We start from the raw sequence: 18,242 nt of genomic DNA, 5'->3' as shown, positions 1-18,242 counted from the left end.
CTGGTGACAGCACCTCAGCTGACCCCTCTCTGTACCACTTGGATCTATAGTGTCCATATTACAATTATATCAATACACAACAGGTTTTATCTTCTCGGGAAGGATCACATTGTAAAATAACTTCATTCTCAGGATGGAACTAATATTAAATGGCACAAAGAACACAAGGCAGGGTTTAATTGGCAGTTTGGATGAAATTATGTTCCTTCAGCTGTGATGACTTGGTGGAACTCTTGGACAGTGGTACCGTCTGTCTCCTGTGTTACTACGCTGATGTACTTTGAGTTGACACTTTGCACTTCACGCGGGAAGAACAGAGAGATGGCGCTCTCTGGAGTGTGTGGGGACATAAACAAAACAAAAAGAAAACTGCCGATCTTCTCAGCCTCATGTTTTTGTTTTGTACTTGAGAGGTTGCAACGTTGGGATAAAGACAAAACACACAACATCATTGCCTTGGTTTGTTCAGCCTTTTGAAGCGAGCTGGTTGGAGTGCTGCCAAACATGCAATTCCATTTAGAAAAAGGAAGAACTGATGTCATCCCATCCTGTTATCCAATTTTAACATTCCACATACTCTTAGGGAAGTTTCTCTATTGGGTCCATGATGTGAAAAGGCGCATGACATCTCGAACAAAAGGTCTTCCTATACTGTGCAGTTATTGAGGTGACAAAATCTTTTCCCACACCGTTCACAGGGGTTTGGTTTCTCAGCTGTGTGTGTGCGCTGATGTATTTTTACTTTAGCCCTTGTTGTAAAGCTCCTCCCACACTGTTCACAGTGGTATGGTTGCTCTCCTGTGTGTGTACATTTATGAATCTTGAGACTGACTGAATGACTGAATCGCTTCCCACACTGTGCACAGGGGTAAGGTTTCTCACCTGTGTGTGTACGCTGATGACTCTTGAGATTACTACCGTCATTAAAGCTCTTCCCACACTGTTCACAGGAGTAAGGTTTCTCTCCTGTGTGTGTACGCTGATGTCGTTTGAGATGACCTAATTGACTGAATCTTTTTCCACACTGTTCACAGGGGTAAGGTTTCTCGCCTGTGTGAATACGCTGATGTACTTTTACTTTAGCCCATGTCGTAAAGCTCTTCTCACACCGTTCACAGTCGTATAGTTTCTTTCCTCTATGAGTAGGATGACATATTGGGTGATTACCTAAGAGAGGAGAGAGAAAGAAAGACAAGATTGGATTGTTAAACAATTCAGAGAGGGAACTAAGAATGTAGGATGTTGAGAAAAGGCTGATCACTGAAAAATATGGTATATTTGCAATAATGACTGGCTGGCTACAATATGACACTATTCAACTTATTGATTTGAAATTATTTCATAGCTAGTATAACCTAGTGTAGCAGTGTGGTCGGCAACTGCAAAGCTTCCACTGTTTAGCTTCCTCCATGAAAACTAGCAGGGCTTCCCCCAAACCGTCAATGAGAAGAGTCTTAGTCGACCAAGTTTTCATTGGTCGGATGGCCGCAGAAAAAAAACAAAAAAAAAATCCTTTCAGGAGCTGCGCCTTAACCTAATTAACCTTAAAACCCATATGGTGGGACCTGTGTATGAAACTCTAGAGGGCATTTAATTTGAAACAAATTTAAAAAATAGATATGATCAGTCTCCTTTCAGGTTGTTCTCACACATGCAGGAGAATAATTAGAACTTTTGAATTATTACTTTTACTTACTTTTGAGTTATTAATAGGCCACTCGCTTCATGTGTGCGTGCCGCATTTAGTCGACTAGTCCAAAAGTCAGAAAAAAATACTTTATAGGAGCCATTTGAAACTGTTGATCACATTATTCAATTACCAAATCGTATTTTAAATGCCCCTGACGGACCGGGCTCAGGCGGGCCAGTGGTGCGCACCGGCCCAATGGGGGGGTAGGGGACATAGCAAACTATTTCACCAACATAGAATAATATAACCCAACCTAATGATAGTTAATAATGTGAAGTTAGACAATTATACAGTCCAGAGAAAGAAAGTACAGAGAGAATAAACTTGGACCAAGAACTGAACCTTGGGGGACCCCACACGTTACAGCAGCTGCTGAAGACAGTCACTAGTTGAAACAATAAAACATGTGTTTTACAGACAGATATGAGGAAAAGCACCTAAAGCTGTGACACAAATTCTGGCGCAGTTCTTTAATCTATTCAACTAAATTGTGAGTTGGTAAAACAGACTGTGTTCTAAAGTCAGTGTTGAGAAATAATGTTTCTGAGCATTGAGGGTTCTGTGCTGCTTTAAAAAGCCTGACTGAAATATATCAAAAATAATGTTTAATAGTTTCCAGGAGTTTACAGACAACTTGGCTGCAAAGTGTAGATGGGTCATTCAAGTTAATTTCAACTGTCGGACATTGCCCATTGTAATGTTGTCGGAGTTCAGGATCTTCCCCTTTTAGCTGGCAAGGTGAGTGAACATAAAGGAAAAGGTCGCAAACGTGGGTTCCAACTCAAAAAGATTATATATACTTCAACAAAACAACTAAAGTTCTTCCAGACTGGGCATTCACAAAACAAACAAAAACAAACAAAATAAAAAAAAACACACAAAAAAAAAACAACACAGGAGTTATGGAATTAATGCATTCGTACATCAAAACTGTTTCTGACAAACGTTTCTCTCCTTGCTTCTCTGGCCCTCCAAGCTCCCTAGTCTCCTCCATCAATCAGTCATTTATCTATTATATTATTATACCCCACCTCCTGGAGTGAGGGAAGTGTAGTATTTTGGTTGGCAGCCATCATGGACTGCCATTCCTGTGCCAGCCACCAGGCGGGGATGTACTTTCCTTGGCTAGTAGCCCCTCTGACGACGACATTACAATGTCAACACAATAAATACCAGAGGAGATAATGGTTTCCAGATGGAGGGATGTCGAGAATGACAGCCCACTCAGTCCTGACCAGTGAATTAAATTGCTGATATCTTTCCTAGTAGAGCTTCTATCTGCTACATTTATTTTCATTTCAAACCCACCTCCCGACAGGAAGTTGGACAATTCAACCAATCAGTTTGTTTGAGATCGACTCCCCTGCAAGCCTTTCTGAGCTACGGTTACCCATAACCCCCTTTGCCGTGTAGCTCCGCAGGGATGTTCCAACGGTACCTACAGGCTTTACAGGACAGCAGTAGGAAAACTGAGAGCAGTGAGAGCTCCAATCACAGACAGGTGCTAAATGAATCAAAGGCAAAGCATGATTATTCATTATACTTCTTTACTACACTTAGATGTAAAATACAACACATATCAACCACATATACAGTACAACCCCAACATACTAGTGCTGTCAAACCATGGTTCGCTATTCAAAGGCAATTTGAATTGTAAAAATAAAAGACGTTTGAATTTGAAAATTAACATTCGGAAAAACAATATGCAGTGTTTCAGCAGAAATGTATTATTATTTATATAAATGTGCACATACGTCCACATATGTTCACTGTGGCAAGCAATAAGTGCCAAAAAACTTCACTCGTTTGCGGCACGTAATGGTAGGGCGCTGCTTTTTTAAGCCGTAACCCCCCTCACCAAATGCTTTTTGCCGTCCAGTGAGGTGCATAAAAACACTGTATTTTACAGTGTTTTGTACGTAGGGTAATGGCGCCTTCCTTCTGCCAGTAAGTTCAAAGTTTGGGTACCTAATCAGTGAAGGGTAAAGCCAGACCAAAGCAATGCATGAATGATAGGTGCTGCATTGCCAGGCTGTAGATCTGTGTTGTTTTTATGAAGTGTTCAAGACTCACATTCAGAGGATTTTGTGACAGCAAAGAAGCTTTTCCTCTTTTGGACATTCTCCCTGAATGCCTTTCATCATCCACATGACTGTTGATCAAAATGACTGTAGCTTATGCTATAACCAACATTTCTTTTTACTTTGAATAAAGAACGAGGTACATTCTTGTGAACAAAATGCAAGAGGGCTTCACAAACACATAAGATATAGAAAGAAAGTCTAGGAAATAAGAATTAAAACAACAAATACAAAAATAAGTACACAAATAAATAAAACAGACTAGTTAAATATGTTTATACAATAATGCTTAATCAGCCATAAATGCAACATGAAGAAACATAGAAACCTCTTGCCAGTGTTTTAGTGTAATAACAATGCCAAGAGAAATGAGGCACAGTTTCAGGATGCGCAGAGCCAAATGAACATTAAACTTTAATATCATTCTTAAATCTTTTAAGAAAAATGTTTGACAGGGTACAAGATTCAAGATTCAAGATTCAATTTCTGTATTAATGGTACCGCTTTTATCTTATTGCTGATGAGATATTTGTGAGGCAACAGCCATACCTTCTGCCATGGAATATCACTTCCATAATTATTCCAGTAGACGGTGACCGAAGGAATACAAATACTCTCTTGCTGAAATAAGGAACATACAGCTCTATTTTATTATTTTAAATCATACAAAACAGGTTTTATCACAAGAAGTGTCAATGGGGTGATGTAATGAGATATCAGTCGGATCAGGAACACTTGTATAGAGCCAAAGAACCATTGGGCACCGCTCTTATTGCAAAGTTATATTCTTCAGTTGATATTGGAAAATTGAAATGGGAGATAAATTCACTGTAAGTCATGCAATGACCCTGTGAGTTGTAAGATGGCCCATCAAAACAATGTTCCTATCAAACCAATTCTTTAAAAGATATATCTGTTCTTGTATAAAATGCCATTGTTTCAAATATAATAATGTTGTTAAAGTTATAATAACATTGCTGTAAAGTTCAGTTTAAAAAAAAAAGGTAACGTTTTCATTGGAATGAATGTGCAGTTTCTTTTTTAGAGAGTCTTGCAATGAGGGAGAATAATTACACAGTGACTCTGTTCTTGAACGGAGTCGAAGTCTTCTGTGTAATAAAAGATTCAAGTGAATTCTCATGGCATGGAATGGTCAAACACTGAATAAATAACATGAAGTCATAAATGTGTAAACAAAAAAAGAGATAAATAAGTAAAATAAACAATACATTATATATAAATGTACACTGATCAGCCACAACATTAAACCACTGACAGGTGAAGTAAACAACACTGCTCATCTGGTTCCAATTGCACCTGTCAAGGGGTGGGATATATTGGGCAGCAAGTGAACAGTCAGTTCTTAAAGTCGATGTGTTTGAAGCAGGAAAAATGGGCAAGCGTAAGGATCTGAGCGACTTTGACAAGGGCCAAGTTGTGATGGATAGACAACTGGGTCAGAGCATCTCCAAAACTACAGGTCTTGTGGGATGTTCCTGGTATGCATTAAGTACCTACCAAAAGTGGTCCAAGGAAGGACAACCAGTGAACCAGCGACAGGTAATGGACACCCAAGGCTCATTGATGCACAGGGGGGAGCGAAGGCTAGCCTGGTCCAAACCAGCAAAAGAGCTACCATAGCACAAAATGGTGAAAAAGTTCATGCTGCTATGATGAGGTGTCAGAACACACAGTGCGTGGCAGCTTGCTGGCTATGGGGCTGCGTAGCCACAGACTGGTCAGAGTGCCCATGCTGACCCCTGTCCACCACTGAAAGCACCTACAATGGGCATGTGAGCTTAAGAAATGGATCATGGAGCATTGGAAGAAGGTGGCCTGGTCTGATGAATCAAGTTTTCTTCTACATCATGCGGATGGGCGGGGTTAGGGTCCGATGGAGCATCTGTGGGATGTGCTGTAACAACAAGCCCGACCCGATTGCAGGACTTAGTGGCGGTAGTGGCGCCGCTCCTTGCGGTCGCCTGCGCCGGCGCTCCGGTCGACTTCGCACATTTAAGTAAGTTATTCCATTTTTTATCATAATGTCCGCCAAAAAAGCATAGTCAGTTATCTCTTACGGCCGCGATGCACTCGTGGATAAAAAAACTTCCCTAAAAGAACAATTTTGGGAGTCCACCTCTGCCAAGCATCCTTCTTGCCAACGTTCAGTCTCTGGAGAACAAGATTGATGAACTTCGAGCGAGGATTAAATTCCAACGGGATACGAGAAACTGTTGCGTCCTCTGCCTGACGGAGACATGGCTGAACCCACTGGTGCCGGATGGCGCCATTCGTCCAGCCGAGTCCTTCTCCGTGTTCCGCGGCGACAGATCGGGGGAGTCGGGGAAATCCAAGGGTGGGGGCCCTGTGCACCACTTGTGTAACCCCACAACCCCATAACTCTCTCCCGCTCCTGCTCGCCGAACCCGGAACAGCTGACAATCTTATGCCGTCCATTTCATCTCCCCTGGGAATTCAGCACGGTCATCTTTCCAACCGTTTATATTTCACCACAAGCAGAAACCGACACAGCACTGTCGGACCTGTATGATGTGTTGTGCGGATTTTAAAACAAACATCCCGACGCGGCTGTGGTGGTGAATGGGGACTTTAACAGGGCAAACCTTAGAAAACAGTTCTGCCTAATTACTACCAACACATCACGTGTGCCACCAGGGGAGATAGTTCTTCTAAGGTGTATAGCAATGGTCCAAAGTTCTAATACAAGACCGTCTCGCTCCCTGCTTTCGGGAAATCAGATGAGGCTACGATTTCGCTCGTTCCTGTTTACATCGCGCGAAAATTGGTGGTGACGAGGGAAGTGAAGAGGTGGACGGACCAATCAGAGGCTGTGCTTCAGGAAGCACTGACTGACGTAGATTGGGACATGTTCCAATCAAGTTCAAGTGACGTCAGCGAGTTTACGGACGTAGCGGTGAGCTTCGTGGCCAAGTGAAGCGGACAGCATCGTTTCCACGGTGAAAGTTTGGAAAGCCGTGGGTCGATAAATCCATCCGCTGCGCTCTGAATGCTCACACGGCCGCTTACAACGATGGTCTTGTATCCGGAAATATGGACAATTACAAAGCGGCGTCATACAATCTGCGGAGGGCTACAGTTCCAGACTGGTCGGACAGATCCATGGACAATGTAGTCTCCCAGGCACTGCACACCACGCTCACGCACCTGGATGGCCGGAAGGGGGCCAATGTGAGATTGCTGTTCATCGATTATAGTTCAGCTTACAATCCAGAATCGTGATTGTGGCGCCGCCCCTTGCGGCCGCCCTGCGAGCACCGCATGTCAATTACACACATTTGAGTATTTTTCGAGCTTATAGAGCTTGTGCGTAATCACTGGGTGTCATGACATTTCACTGCATATAGGTACGACCGTATGTGTATGTATGTGACAAATAATCTCTTGAACTTGAATCCCATAGTCCCCACCAGACTGGCTGTCAAGCTGAAGGAGCTCGGACTGAATACTCCGCTGTGTGCCTGGATCCTGGACTTCCTCTCAGCCCGGTCCCAGGTGGTTAGGGTGGGGAAGCACATGTCCAGCTCCCTCACTCTGAACACAGGATCCCCCCAGGGCTGCGTCCTCAGCCCCCTACTGTACTCCCTGTACACACATGACTGTGTGGCCAGGTCCAGCTCCAACACCATCATCAAGTTTGCTGACGACACCATTGTCCTGGGCCTGATCACAGACGGCGATGAAAAGGCCTACTGCGAGGAGGTGGCTGACCTGTCACTCTGGTGCCAGGACAACAGCCTCCACCTGAACGACAGCAAAACTAAGGAGCTGATTGTGGACTTTAGGCATGGATTACAACAGAGGAAGCACGCGCCCTTGGTGATTAATTGGACTTCTGTCGACAGGGTGAGCAGCTTCAAGTACCTTGGAGTCCACATCACAGAGGATTTAACATGGACTTAACAAATAGACACTCTGGTGAGAAAGGCGAGGCAGCGTCTTTACCACCTCAGGCAGCTGAGGAAATTCCAGGTCTCGGTGAGGATCCTCAAGTCTTTCTACTGTGGAGCAGTGGAGAGCATCCTGACAGGCAACATCACTGCCTGGTTTGGGAACTGTGCTGCTCAGGACAGGCAGGCAGAGGGTGGTGCGTTCAGCTGAACGTACCACTGGAACTACACTCCCATTAGAGAGACTGAGACGGAGTTTCTTCCCGCAAGCCATAAGAACTGTCAATGCTGACCTCACCAGGGGTCCTCACTGAGCCACACACAGGCTCCATTATCTTACTGTACTGTATGTAGCATACTGTACCGCATACTGTGTCACTGTTCTGGGTTGTTCAGTGTTACCGTATTGCTGCGCCGAACTGTTGTATACTGTGCTGTATATCTCACAAACATTATACCACTTTAATGCACATATCTGTATATACATGAATAGTCTATCCCATATACAGAAGCCTATTCCCTTTATCTATTTTGTACCCCCACCCTGCATTACCCCTGAGTTCTTATTTTATTCTATAATTTTATTTAATTCTATTCTATAGCATTCGACTTACTGCATTACGTTTTAGGAATCAGTTAGTTAGTGAAGTCGAAATTCTTATGTAGCTACTGTGTTCAGTTTAGAACATATTGTGTGTAATCACCAGGTGCACTGCATTGAAATTTCATTGCATATATGTATGAAAGTATGTATATGTATGTGATGGATAAACCTCTTGTCTTAAAGGATCTGCTGCTAACGTCTTGTCTCGAGTTCTTGTGGAGTCCATGCCCCCACCGGTCACAGCTGTTTTGGTGACACGAAGTGGAGCTACACAACATTAGTGGTTATTAGTGGTGGTTTTAATGTTGTGGCTGATCGGTTGTGGTGGACCAAGGGGGCGGGGCCAAGCCGCTGCTGCAGACAGGCGGTGCAGGTTTCCATCCCAGGGCGACTCCGCTGATTCGCCTGATCCCAAAACAGGAAGATATAATTGTTTGTGTCCCCCTGCAGTACAGATCGGCATGCCTGCGAGTCAGACGGGACGGGGCAAGTCAGCCCGCCAGGCAAAGCTTTCGGAGACAGCAGGAGATCATGGAAGCGGGGATCCGCATGAACTATTTATATGTTGGCCTGCAAGCCCCTCAGTTGATTTAAAAAAGAATGAGCAATAAACTCGCCATCTGGTGCTGTTTCGCTCTTCCTCATTCCCTGGCCCTGAGCCAGAACACACCTACACAAGTGGCGCCTGATAGGGGACATGGAGCAGTGTGAGGCAGACTCTTGGACGCCCTGCCCCCTGGAACAGATGGTGGCGGACCTCACCACAATGCAGGAACAACAAGCTCTGCAGTTCCAGGAGATGGTGAGGGCCCGGGGGCGACAAGGGGGCGCCCCAGGAAAACCAGCAGGCAATCTAGATCCTCCTCCGGGAGCGCACCAGACTCGTGAGGAACGACCGCTGTGCCCCCCCGTCCCCCAGGCTACAGAAGGTGACGGGGAGGATGATCCGGGGTGTTCCTCACCAACTTTGAACAGATGGCCAAGGCGGTCGGATGGACGGACCGCAAGTAGGCGTGGCGGTTTGTTACCCTCCTTATAGGAGAAGCCCAGCAGCGGATGAGCTACGCTGTCATCCGGAGGGCGGTGATGGAACTGGTCGGGAGTGCCACTGCAGGCCAGCCGTTCCTGCATGCCCAGCAACTCCTGGATGCAGCCCAGCGGTGGCTCAGAATGGAGAAGCGCTCCCGGCACCAGACCGTTGAGGCGGTGGCCACCGAACAGTTCATGGACAATCTCCCAGCCGCTAGCTGGGTGAGATGCCACCGTCCAGCCTCCCTCCAAGCCACCATAGCCCTCGTGGAGGACCACTTGGAGGCCTACGCCCATACAAGAGTCTAAAACACAGGACCAGAGAGGTGCCCACTGAGGGACCGTCAGGGACCGCAGAGGGACCCGCGCCAGGACACGCCGCAGGAGTCGACGAAGGTCCGGCCAATACCAGCACCTGGTGGACCTGGCGACCATCATCAGCCTCACTTCTAGGGCCCCATTAGGGGCCCACCTCCTGTCCCTTTGCCCACCAGAGGAGGGAGACCACCTCCTACCTTGCCCCATCTACGGGTTAGGAAATTTTGACAAACTATTGTTATGCACCAATTTGTCCCTTTTCTGCGTCATTTTATGGTGGAAATATCTTTATTTATGTAAAGGGAAACATATAACTGTTATATCACAATACATTGTCGTCATTGGTGACGGGGGGTTAAGAGAGTTTCCATTATGCACAGCTGTGCAAGCACATTTTTAGGTTTCATTCAATTACAATAAATAAATTAAAAACACATTGGTTGGTATGCGTGAGTCTCATGGTCAAAGTCTGAGACTTGGCAGCTCTGTATAACAATTATTAAAAAACATATTTTTTTGAATATAATTTTAGTAATGCAAGTAATGACCTGGAGCTGCAACTAAACCACCATTCGCACCATCACGGCCAAATCCTCCATCAGAGTTTACTTGCCCCAGGCAAGAGACTAAACGTTCATGTCGAACCTGCATGTTTGTTTCGCTGCTTTACGATTGTCTGTTCGTGTCACATGTTTCTCTGCTGTATGATTGGCTGTTTTAATGTCAATCAAGAGAGATTAGTACTGTGAATATCTGTAGTGCTCATATAATTTAGCTTATTTCTATTAAATGTGGAATCAACAATTGATGAAGTTATTACCTACTGACATTCATCAGGTCAACAGCCAGGTAGGAGGATAAATAAAAACTTACCTGACTGAGGTCGTCTGGTCTCCTTCCAATCTCCATCACTGTCTTCTGTCTCAGTTTCGGAACAGTGTGAAGAGAAGAGCTGCTCAGCACCAGCTGGTTCAAAAGCAGAAGCTGGATCTTCTGGATCTACTTCTACTTCTATTTCTACTACTTCTGCTTCCATCTGTTCAGTTGAGGTGCTAGCTACAGGTTCTGCCTCTCTGTTCTCCTCAGTTTGGCGCAGATGAAGTTGGGACCACTCTTCATTGTGTTTCCTCTTCACAGGGAACTCCTCCTCTTCCTCTTTAATGTGTGGGGGCTCTGGCTCCTCCTGGCCCAGACTGGGGCTCCACTCCTGCTGCTCAGGTCGAAGCTCCTCTTTACAGACACGGAGCTGCTGGAGCTCTGGAGGGAACGCTGCGATACAGACATAGGGAGGAAAATAAGGACAGTGAGACCAAGCGGAAGTATGAGTAACGTCTTTCAGATCTTGTCTTCCAGAGAAGAGTAGGTAGATGTAGCAGCAGCTGTCACGACCAGAACTGGGAGAGACCCAAACGCACGACACAGGGAGACGGAAGGCAGGCAAAGGATGTTTATTAGCCGGGACGGTGGAGCTGGCCGGGGGGACCCGGTCGGGTAGGGATGGAGCAGAGCAGGGCAGGGATGATGATGACCAGGAGATGGGGTCCAGGATCCGGGTGGAGAGACGGGGAACCAGGCTGGATGGAGATGGACGGGCAGCCTTGGTTGACGAGCGGAGACAGGCAGCTAAACCGGGCTGGCTGGATTTGGAGAGACAGACTGGGTCGACGAGAGGAGACAAGCAGGTAGGGGGAAGACGAGACAACAAGACAAACTAGGAACTAGAAATATGCACTCGGATCTTGGAACTTGGAAGGGAGCCAATAGCGATACAACTCGGGGAAGCTAGTTGACGGTCTGGCAAGGAATGACTGGGAAGCTGGGACTAAATACTGTGCAGGTAATTGATCCCAGGTGTGTGCAATTGGGCTCGAGTAGGGAGCTGCAGATGGGGCAAGGGCGGCCTCTAGTGGCGCTGGGAGGCCGTGGGCCTAACAGTACCCCCCTCTACGGACGCCCCTTGGCGAACACCTGGAACCGGAAGGGAGGCATCCAGGATCTGTCTCAGGGGGACCCAGGAGCGTTCCTCTGGACCGTATACCTCCCAGTCCACGAGGTACTGGAAGCCCCTCCCCAGGCGCCGCACATCCAGCAGGCGCCGCACTTTGTAGGCCGGGTGGCCATCGATGGTGTGGGGGGGTGGTGGGGTCTCGGCGGGGAGGGAGAGAGGGCTGGAAACCAGCGGCTTAAGCAGGGATACATGGAAGGTAGGGTGGACACGGAGGGAGGGAGGGAGACGGAGGCGTACGGCACAGGGGTTGATGATAGACTCAATGGGGAAGGGGCCAACATACCGGGGAGCGAGTTTTCGGGAGTCCACCTTGAGGGGCAAGTTCTTTGTGGAGAGCCATACCATCTGTCCGGGGACGTATGTGGGTGCGGGCGCACGGTGCCGGTTCGCCTGCCGCTGGGACCTGGCAGAGGCCCGGAGTAGGGCAGAGCGGGCCCTCCTCCGCGTCCTCCGGCAGCGACCAATGTGGGCCTGGACAGAGAGTACGGCGATCTCAGCCTCCTGGGCAGGGAACAGCGGGGGTTGGTAGCCCAGAGAGCATTGGAAGGGCGACAGGCCGGAGGAGGCGTTCACCAGGGTCTTGTGGGCGTACTCGGCCCATGGCAGCTGGTTGCTCCAGGAGGTGGGGCTGGTGGTTGTCAGGCAGCGGAGCATGGCCTCCACCTCCTGGTTCGCCCGCTCCGTCTGGCCGTTGGTCTGGGGGTGGAAACCGGAGGAGAGACTGACCTGTGCCCCCAGGGCCGAGCAGAAGGCGCGCCAGACCTGGGAGGTGAACTGGGGTCCTCTGTCCGACACCATGTCTGTCGCGATGCCATGGGGGCAGAACACCTCGGCCACCAGCAGGTCTGCGGTCTCCCTCGCCGATGGTAGTTTGGGCAGGGCGAGGAAGTGGGCCGCCTTAGAAAAGCGGTCCACCACCGTGAGGATGGTAGTGTTGCCCGGGGATGGTGGAAGACCGGTGACGAAGTCCAGGGCGATGTGGGACCAAGGACGAGTCGGGATGGGTAATGGGCGGAGGAGGCCAGAGCGGGGTCGGGTGGAGGTCTTGGACCGGGCGCAGGTGGGACAGGCCGAGACGAAGGACTGAGTGTCAGGGAGCAGGGTCGGCCACTAGAAGTGCTGGCGGACGACGGCCAGGTTGCGGGTGATCCCGGGATGGCAGCTGAGGTGGGAGGCATGGGCCCACTGCAGAACCTGGGAGCATGCGGAGTCAGGGACGAACAGGTGGTTAGGGGGTCCGGTGCCGGGGTCGGGCTGGTGCTCCTGCACTTGGGTGACGAGGGACTCGATCTCCCAGGTGTGTGTGGCGGCAAGGCACAGGGGTGGAAGGATGGGTTCTGGATCCCCTGTCTTATCCTCTGGCGCGAACACACGGGACACGGCGTCAGGTTTGGTGTTCTTGGTTCCTAGGCGGTAGGATAGAGGGAAGTTAAACCGGCGAAACGCCCACCTGGCCTGCTGGGAGTTGAGCCGCTTCGCCGTCCGGATATAGGCCAAGTTCTTTTGATCAGTCCAGACGACGAAGGGGTGGATTGCTCCCTCAAGCCAGTGGCGCCACTCCTCCAGGGCTAGTTTGACAGCCAGTAGTTCCCGGTTACCCACATCATAGTTGCGCTCGGGTGGGGTGAGCCTGCGGGACAGAAAGGCACAGGGGTGGCGCTTACCATCGGTTGGAGAGCGCTGAGAAAGTACTGCTCCTACCCCCGTGTCTGAAGCGTCCACCTCTACCACGAACTGGAGGTTGGCGTCGGTCTGGGCCAAGACTGGGGCCGACGAAAAGCGGCTCCTGAGGTCAAGTGGCTCCTGAGGTCAAGTGGACCCCCGCGGCCGCGGGGGTCCACTTGAAGTCATGCGGTGGAGCTAAGGGCTGAGAGGGGAGCAGCGATGCGGCTGAAGTTATGGATGAAGCGCCGGTAGAGGTTTGCAAACCCGAGGAACCGTTGGAGCTGCTTCCTATTGGCTGGGGTTGGCCACTCCAACACGGCGGCCACCTTCTTGGGGACAATGATGAATCCTAGGAAGGAAATGGACGGAACATGGAAGGCACACTTCTTGGCCTTAACAAACAGACGGTTCTCCAGGAGGCGCTGCAGCACCAGGCGTACATGTTTTACGTGGTCGGAGAGGGATTTGGAGAAAATCAAGATGTCGTTGAGGTACACAAAGACAAATGAGTTGAGCATGTCCTGGAGGACATTGTTAATTAGGGCCTGGAAGACCGCTGGGGCATTTGGCAGACCAAAGGGCATAACAAGATACTCGAAGTGTCCGAGCAGGGTGTTGAACGTGGTCTCTAATTCGTCCCCTTCGCGGATGCGGACCAGGTGGTAAGTGTTACGGAGGTCAAGCTTGGAAAAGTGGGTGGCACCCTGGATGGGGACAAAGACTGAATCCATCAGGGGCAAGGGGTACTTGTCTTTGATAGTGATGTCATTAAGTCCCCTGAAGTCAATGCAAGAACGGAGGGTCTTGTCCTTCTTAGCCACAAAGAAGAACCCTGCGCCTAGTGGAGAAGACGAGGGGCGAATAATCCCGGCAGCAAGAGAGTCAGAGGATGTAAGTTTCCATGGCCTCCTGTTCGGGCCGGGAGACGTTATACAGGCGACTGCAGGGGAGGGGGGCGGCCGGCAGGAGGTTGATTGCGCAGTCGTAGGGGCGATGAGGTGGTAAGGATAGCGCACCCTGCTTGCTGAGAACCGGGGCCAGGTCCAGATATTGCGACGGAACCGAGGGCAGGTCAGGGCTCTTGGGGACCCCCGGCGGCGCGCCCGGCGGCACGCCCGGCGGCACGCCCGGCGGCACGCCCGGCGGCACGCCCGGCGGCACGCCCGGCGGCACGCCCGGCGGCACGCCCGGCGGCACGCCCGGCGGCGCGCCCGTCGGCGGGGTTGAGGCCAAGCGGAGGCAGTGGGCATGACAGTGTGTGCTCCAGGAGCTCACGCTGCCCGAGCGCCAGTCCATCTGAGGGTTGTGGGTCTGGAGCCAGGGGTACCCCAGAACCACGGGGTTCAGTGGGGAATCAATGAGGAAGAACCTTAAGGACTCACGGTGGTTGCCGGAGAGTAGCAGCTCGAGGGGAGCTGTCTGGTGGGTAATCGGGGTAAGATGTGACCCGTTCAGCCCCTTGACCTTGAGCACTGCGGGGAGAGGGACGGGTGTCAGCCCAAGCTGGCGTGCTAGTCCCTGGTCGAGAAAACTTGCATCCGCCCCGGAATCTATGAGAGCGGAGGAAGAGAGTGTTATATCACCCCACAAGAGGGTAACTGGGAGCAGCGGACGGGAGAGAGGGTTGGCGCTGAGTGACCGGAACGTAACCCTACCGAGGAGTCGCCCTCTCGTGGCCGGACCGGGCAGGTGGCTCCGAGGTTTCCCAGCCGGCCGCAATACAGACAGGCGCCGGTCTGTATGCGGCGTGCTCCCTCCTCGGGGGACATCCGGTAGCGACCAAGTGGCATTGGCTCAGCATCGGAGACAGTTGGGGGACTTCTGAGGCGCACAAGAGTAGCGGGAGCTGGAGACCGGGGCATGGCCGCCCAGGCGGGAGGCACGGGCTGGTGTCTCGCCCGCTCCCTCTCGCGCTGGCGCTCCCGGAGCCGGTTGTCCAGGCGGATGGCGGTCTCTACTAGTTGGTCCAGGTCCGTGGGCTCGTCCCGCCGGGCCAACTCTTCCCGTAACTCGTCGTTCAGGGCGCACTAAAACACATCCTGCAGGGCTGGGTCATTCCAGCCACTTTCTGCGGCTAGAGTCTGGAACTCGACGACGAGGGAGGCGACACTACGGGAACCCTGGCAAAGGGAGAGGAGTCTTCTGGCGGCCTCCTTGCCGCAAACTGGGTGGTCGAAGACTCTCCTTATTTCGCGGGTGAACAGATCGTAGGAGAGACTCACGGGGCCCCCCTGACTCCAAACCGCGGAACCCCAGCCGAGAGCCGCCCCTCTCAGGCAGGAGATGAGGAACGCGATGCGGGCACTATCGGAGGCGTACGACGACGGCCGCTGTTGAAAAACCACCCCACACTGCACGAGGAAGGCGCAGCAGGTGCCGAAAATCGCGCTGGGGGGCTCGTGGGGACGAGAGAGGCGCTGGGAGCCCTGGTGGGGGAAGAAGGGCGGGTCGGAGAAGCAGGGGGGGCCACGGGGGCCGGAGGTTCCTGCAGGCTGCTGACGACCGCCGAGATGGCCCGGAGGTGTTCCGCGATGTCCCGGAGGGCCTGGTCATGTTGCCCAAGCAACACTCCTTGGTCCCGGAGTGCGCGGCGGAGCCCTTCTGTGTCGGCTGGGTCTATGTTTTCCTGGCCAGACAGTACTGTCACAACCAGAACTGGGAGAGACCCAAACGCACGACACAGGGAGACGGAAGGCAGGCAAAGGATGTTTATTAGCCTGGACGGTGGAGATGGCCGGGGGGACCCGGTCCGGTAGGGATGGAGCAGGGCAGGGCAGGGATGATGATGACCAGGAGATGGGGTCCAGGATCTGGGTGGAGAGACGGGGAACCAGGCTGGATGGAAATGGACGGGCAGCCTTGGTCGACGAGCGGAGACAGGCAGGTAAAAATGTGACTGTAGATGATTGCCAAGTTGCATTTCATGGGCGATGTCCATTCAGACAAAACATATCAAGCAAACCAGCAAAATTTGGCCTTTAGATTGGTTGGAGAAGAAAAAAACAGTTACCTGACAGAGGTTCTGTGGTCTCCTCCCAACCTCTGTCTTCAGTTTCAGTTTCAGAACAGTGTGAAGGGAGGAACTGCTCAGCACCACTTGGTCCTAAAGTAGCAGCTGGATCTTCAGAATCTACTTCTGTTGCTATCTGTTCAGTTGATGTGCTGGCTACAGGTTCTGCCTTTCTGTTCTCCTCAGTTTGGCGCTGATGAAGCTGGGACCACTGAGCACACTCTTCATCATGTTCACTCTTCACAGGAAACTCCTCTTCAATGTGTGAGGGCTCTGGCTCCTCCTGGCTCAGACTGGGGCTCCACTCCTGCTGCTCAGGGGGAAGCTCCTCTTTACAGACAGAGAGCCGCTGGAGTTCTGGAGAGAACGCTACAATACAGACATAGGGAGGAAAACAAGGACAGTGAGACCAAGCGGAAGTAGAATCATCAGTCACGTCTTTCAGATCTTGTCTTCCAGAGAAGAGTTAGTAGATGTAGCAGCAGCATCCATTGTTGCACAAGCTCTACTCGCTCCCAATGATGTTGTGGCAAGACCACATGTAATGTGTTGCTCCTTATAATGGAAACAAAAAGATATTTTTATTTTTTTCACAGATTGTATAAAGAAATTCACATGATAAATGTTATACTTATCATGGCTGGATCTCATATCCACAACTGAAAATTAACAAAATCAAAGCCATTGTCTCATGTCTTCCTCAAAGTGTAAAATATGAAATATGTAAAAACATGTTGGTTTAGATGGAACACTCAAATAGCTGTAATAACTTTTGATTAATTGATCTTTATCATAAACTATATGATACTGCTTTAATTGATGTGTAAACTCCTCTCCCTGATGTATTTTCTCTCTCTTTCTACTACCTTCACTTGGCTACAATGGATACAAACTGATTAAGATAAGATAAGATATACCTTTATTAGTCCCACAACGGGGAAATGTTGCCGTTCCAGCAGCAAGAAGGGGACAGCAGAAAATAAAGAGCATATCAAGTACACACTATAAAAAATATAAAATATATAGAACATATAAATAAATAAATCGGATAAATAGGAACCAGATAGTACCTAGGTGTATTGCACATATCTTACCACAATGCACATCAGGGATTGCACTTTATTTATTTTTTTATATAAAAAAATTGCACTTGGATTCTTTCACAGTTGTGTGTGTGTGTGTGTGTGTGTGTATGTGTGGTTGGTCTACTGGCTGCACTGTTGGATATACAGTCTGACAGCCGCAGGAAGGAAAGACCTGCGATAGCGCTCCTTCCCATACTTTGGGTGAAGCAGCCTATCGCTGAAGGAGCTCTCCAGGGCCATCAGAGTGTCTTGCATGGGGTGGGATTTGTTCTCCATCATGGATGACAGCTTAGCCATCATCCTCCTTTCTCCCACCACCTGCACTGGGTCCTGCACTGGGTCCTGCACTGGGTCCAGCCCCCCCCCCAGGACAGAGATGGCCTCCTTGATCAGTTTGTCAAGGTGTTGTTAGGTGTATGACTGTAAACCTGTTTGCATTCAGTTTGTTATACTTGTATGACTCGTATGTTGCATGCTCCATATATTTACATTCAATCATAGCTTATATTATTTCATACATTATATCATATTGTTCATCATATATTAAACAACCTTTATATCGTTAAACTGTCACTTCACATTAAATTTGCTCTATTGCTTTATTGCACACATAGGCCTACAGAGGCATAGCACAGCGCCCACATACATTCTGCAACGGTATTTGTGTATCGTATATTAATTAGTAGTCTAAATCATTGCTTTCAATATAAATGACAGTTATTTATTCATGTCTTCATCCAATCTGTTATCCACACCAAATATAATCCCCCCCCAGTATAAAGAGAGGACAATAAATGTGGTCTTACCACAAAATCTATGG

General features: G+C 49.6%; 1 protein-coding gene across 1 annotated transcript; it reads right to left on the bottom strand.

Annotated features, from left to right (window-relative positions):
- Nucleotides 1-274: 274 nt before the first annotated feature.
- Nucleotides 275-17,443, bottom strand: LOC307230639 (uncharacterized protein; the record flags this gene model as incomplete). Its single annotated transcript, XM_080001075.1, has 4 exons — nt 275-1,167; nt 10,528-10,923; nt 16,338-16,530; nt 17,432-17,443. The coding sequence occupies 4 exons, from the start codon at nt 17,441-17,443 to the stop codon at nt 647-649; spliced, it is 1,122 nt and encodes a 373-aa protein (XP_079857201.1). The 3' UTR covers nt 275-646.
- Nucleotides 17,444-18,242: the final 799 nt, after the last annotated feature.

Source organism: Zeus faber (assembly GCF_960531495.2).
Source record: "Zeus faber genome assembly, chromosome: 5".
NCBI lineage: Eukaryota > Metazoa > Chordata > Actinopteri > Zeiformes > Zeidae > Zeus > Zeus faber.
This window is presented reverse-complemented; position numbering and strand designations above follow the sequence as displayed.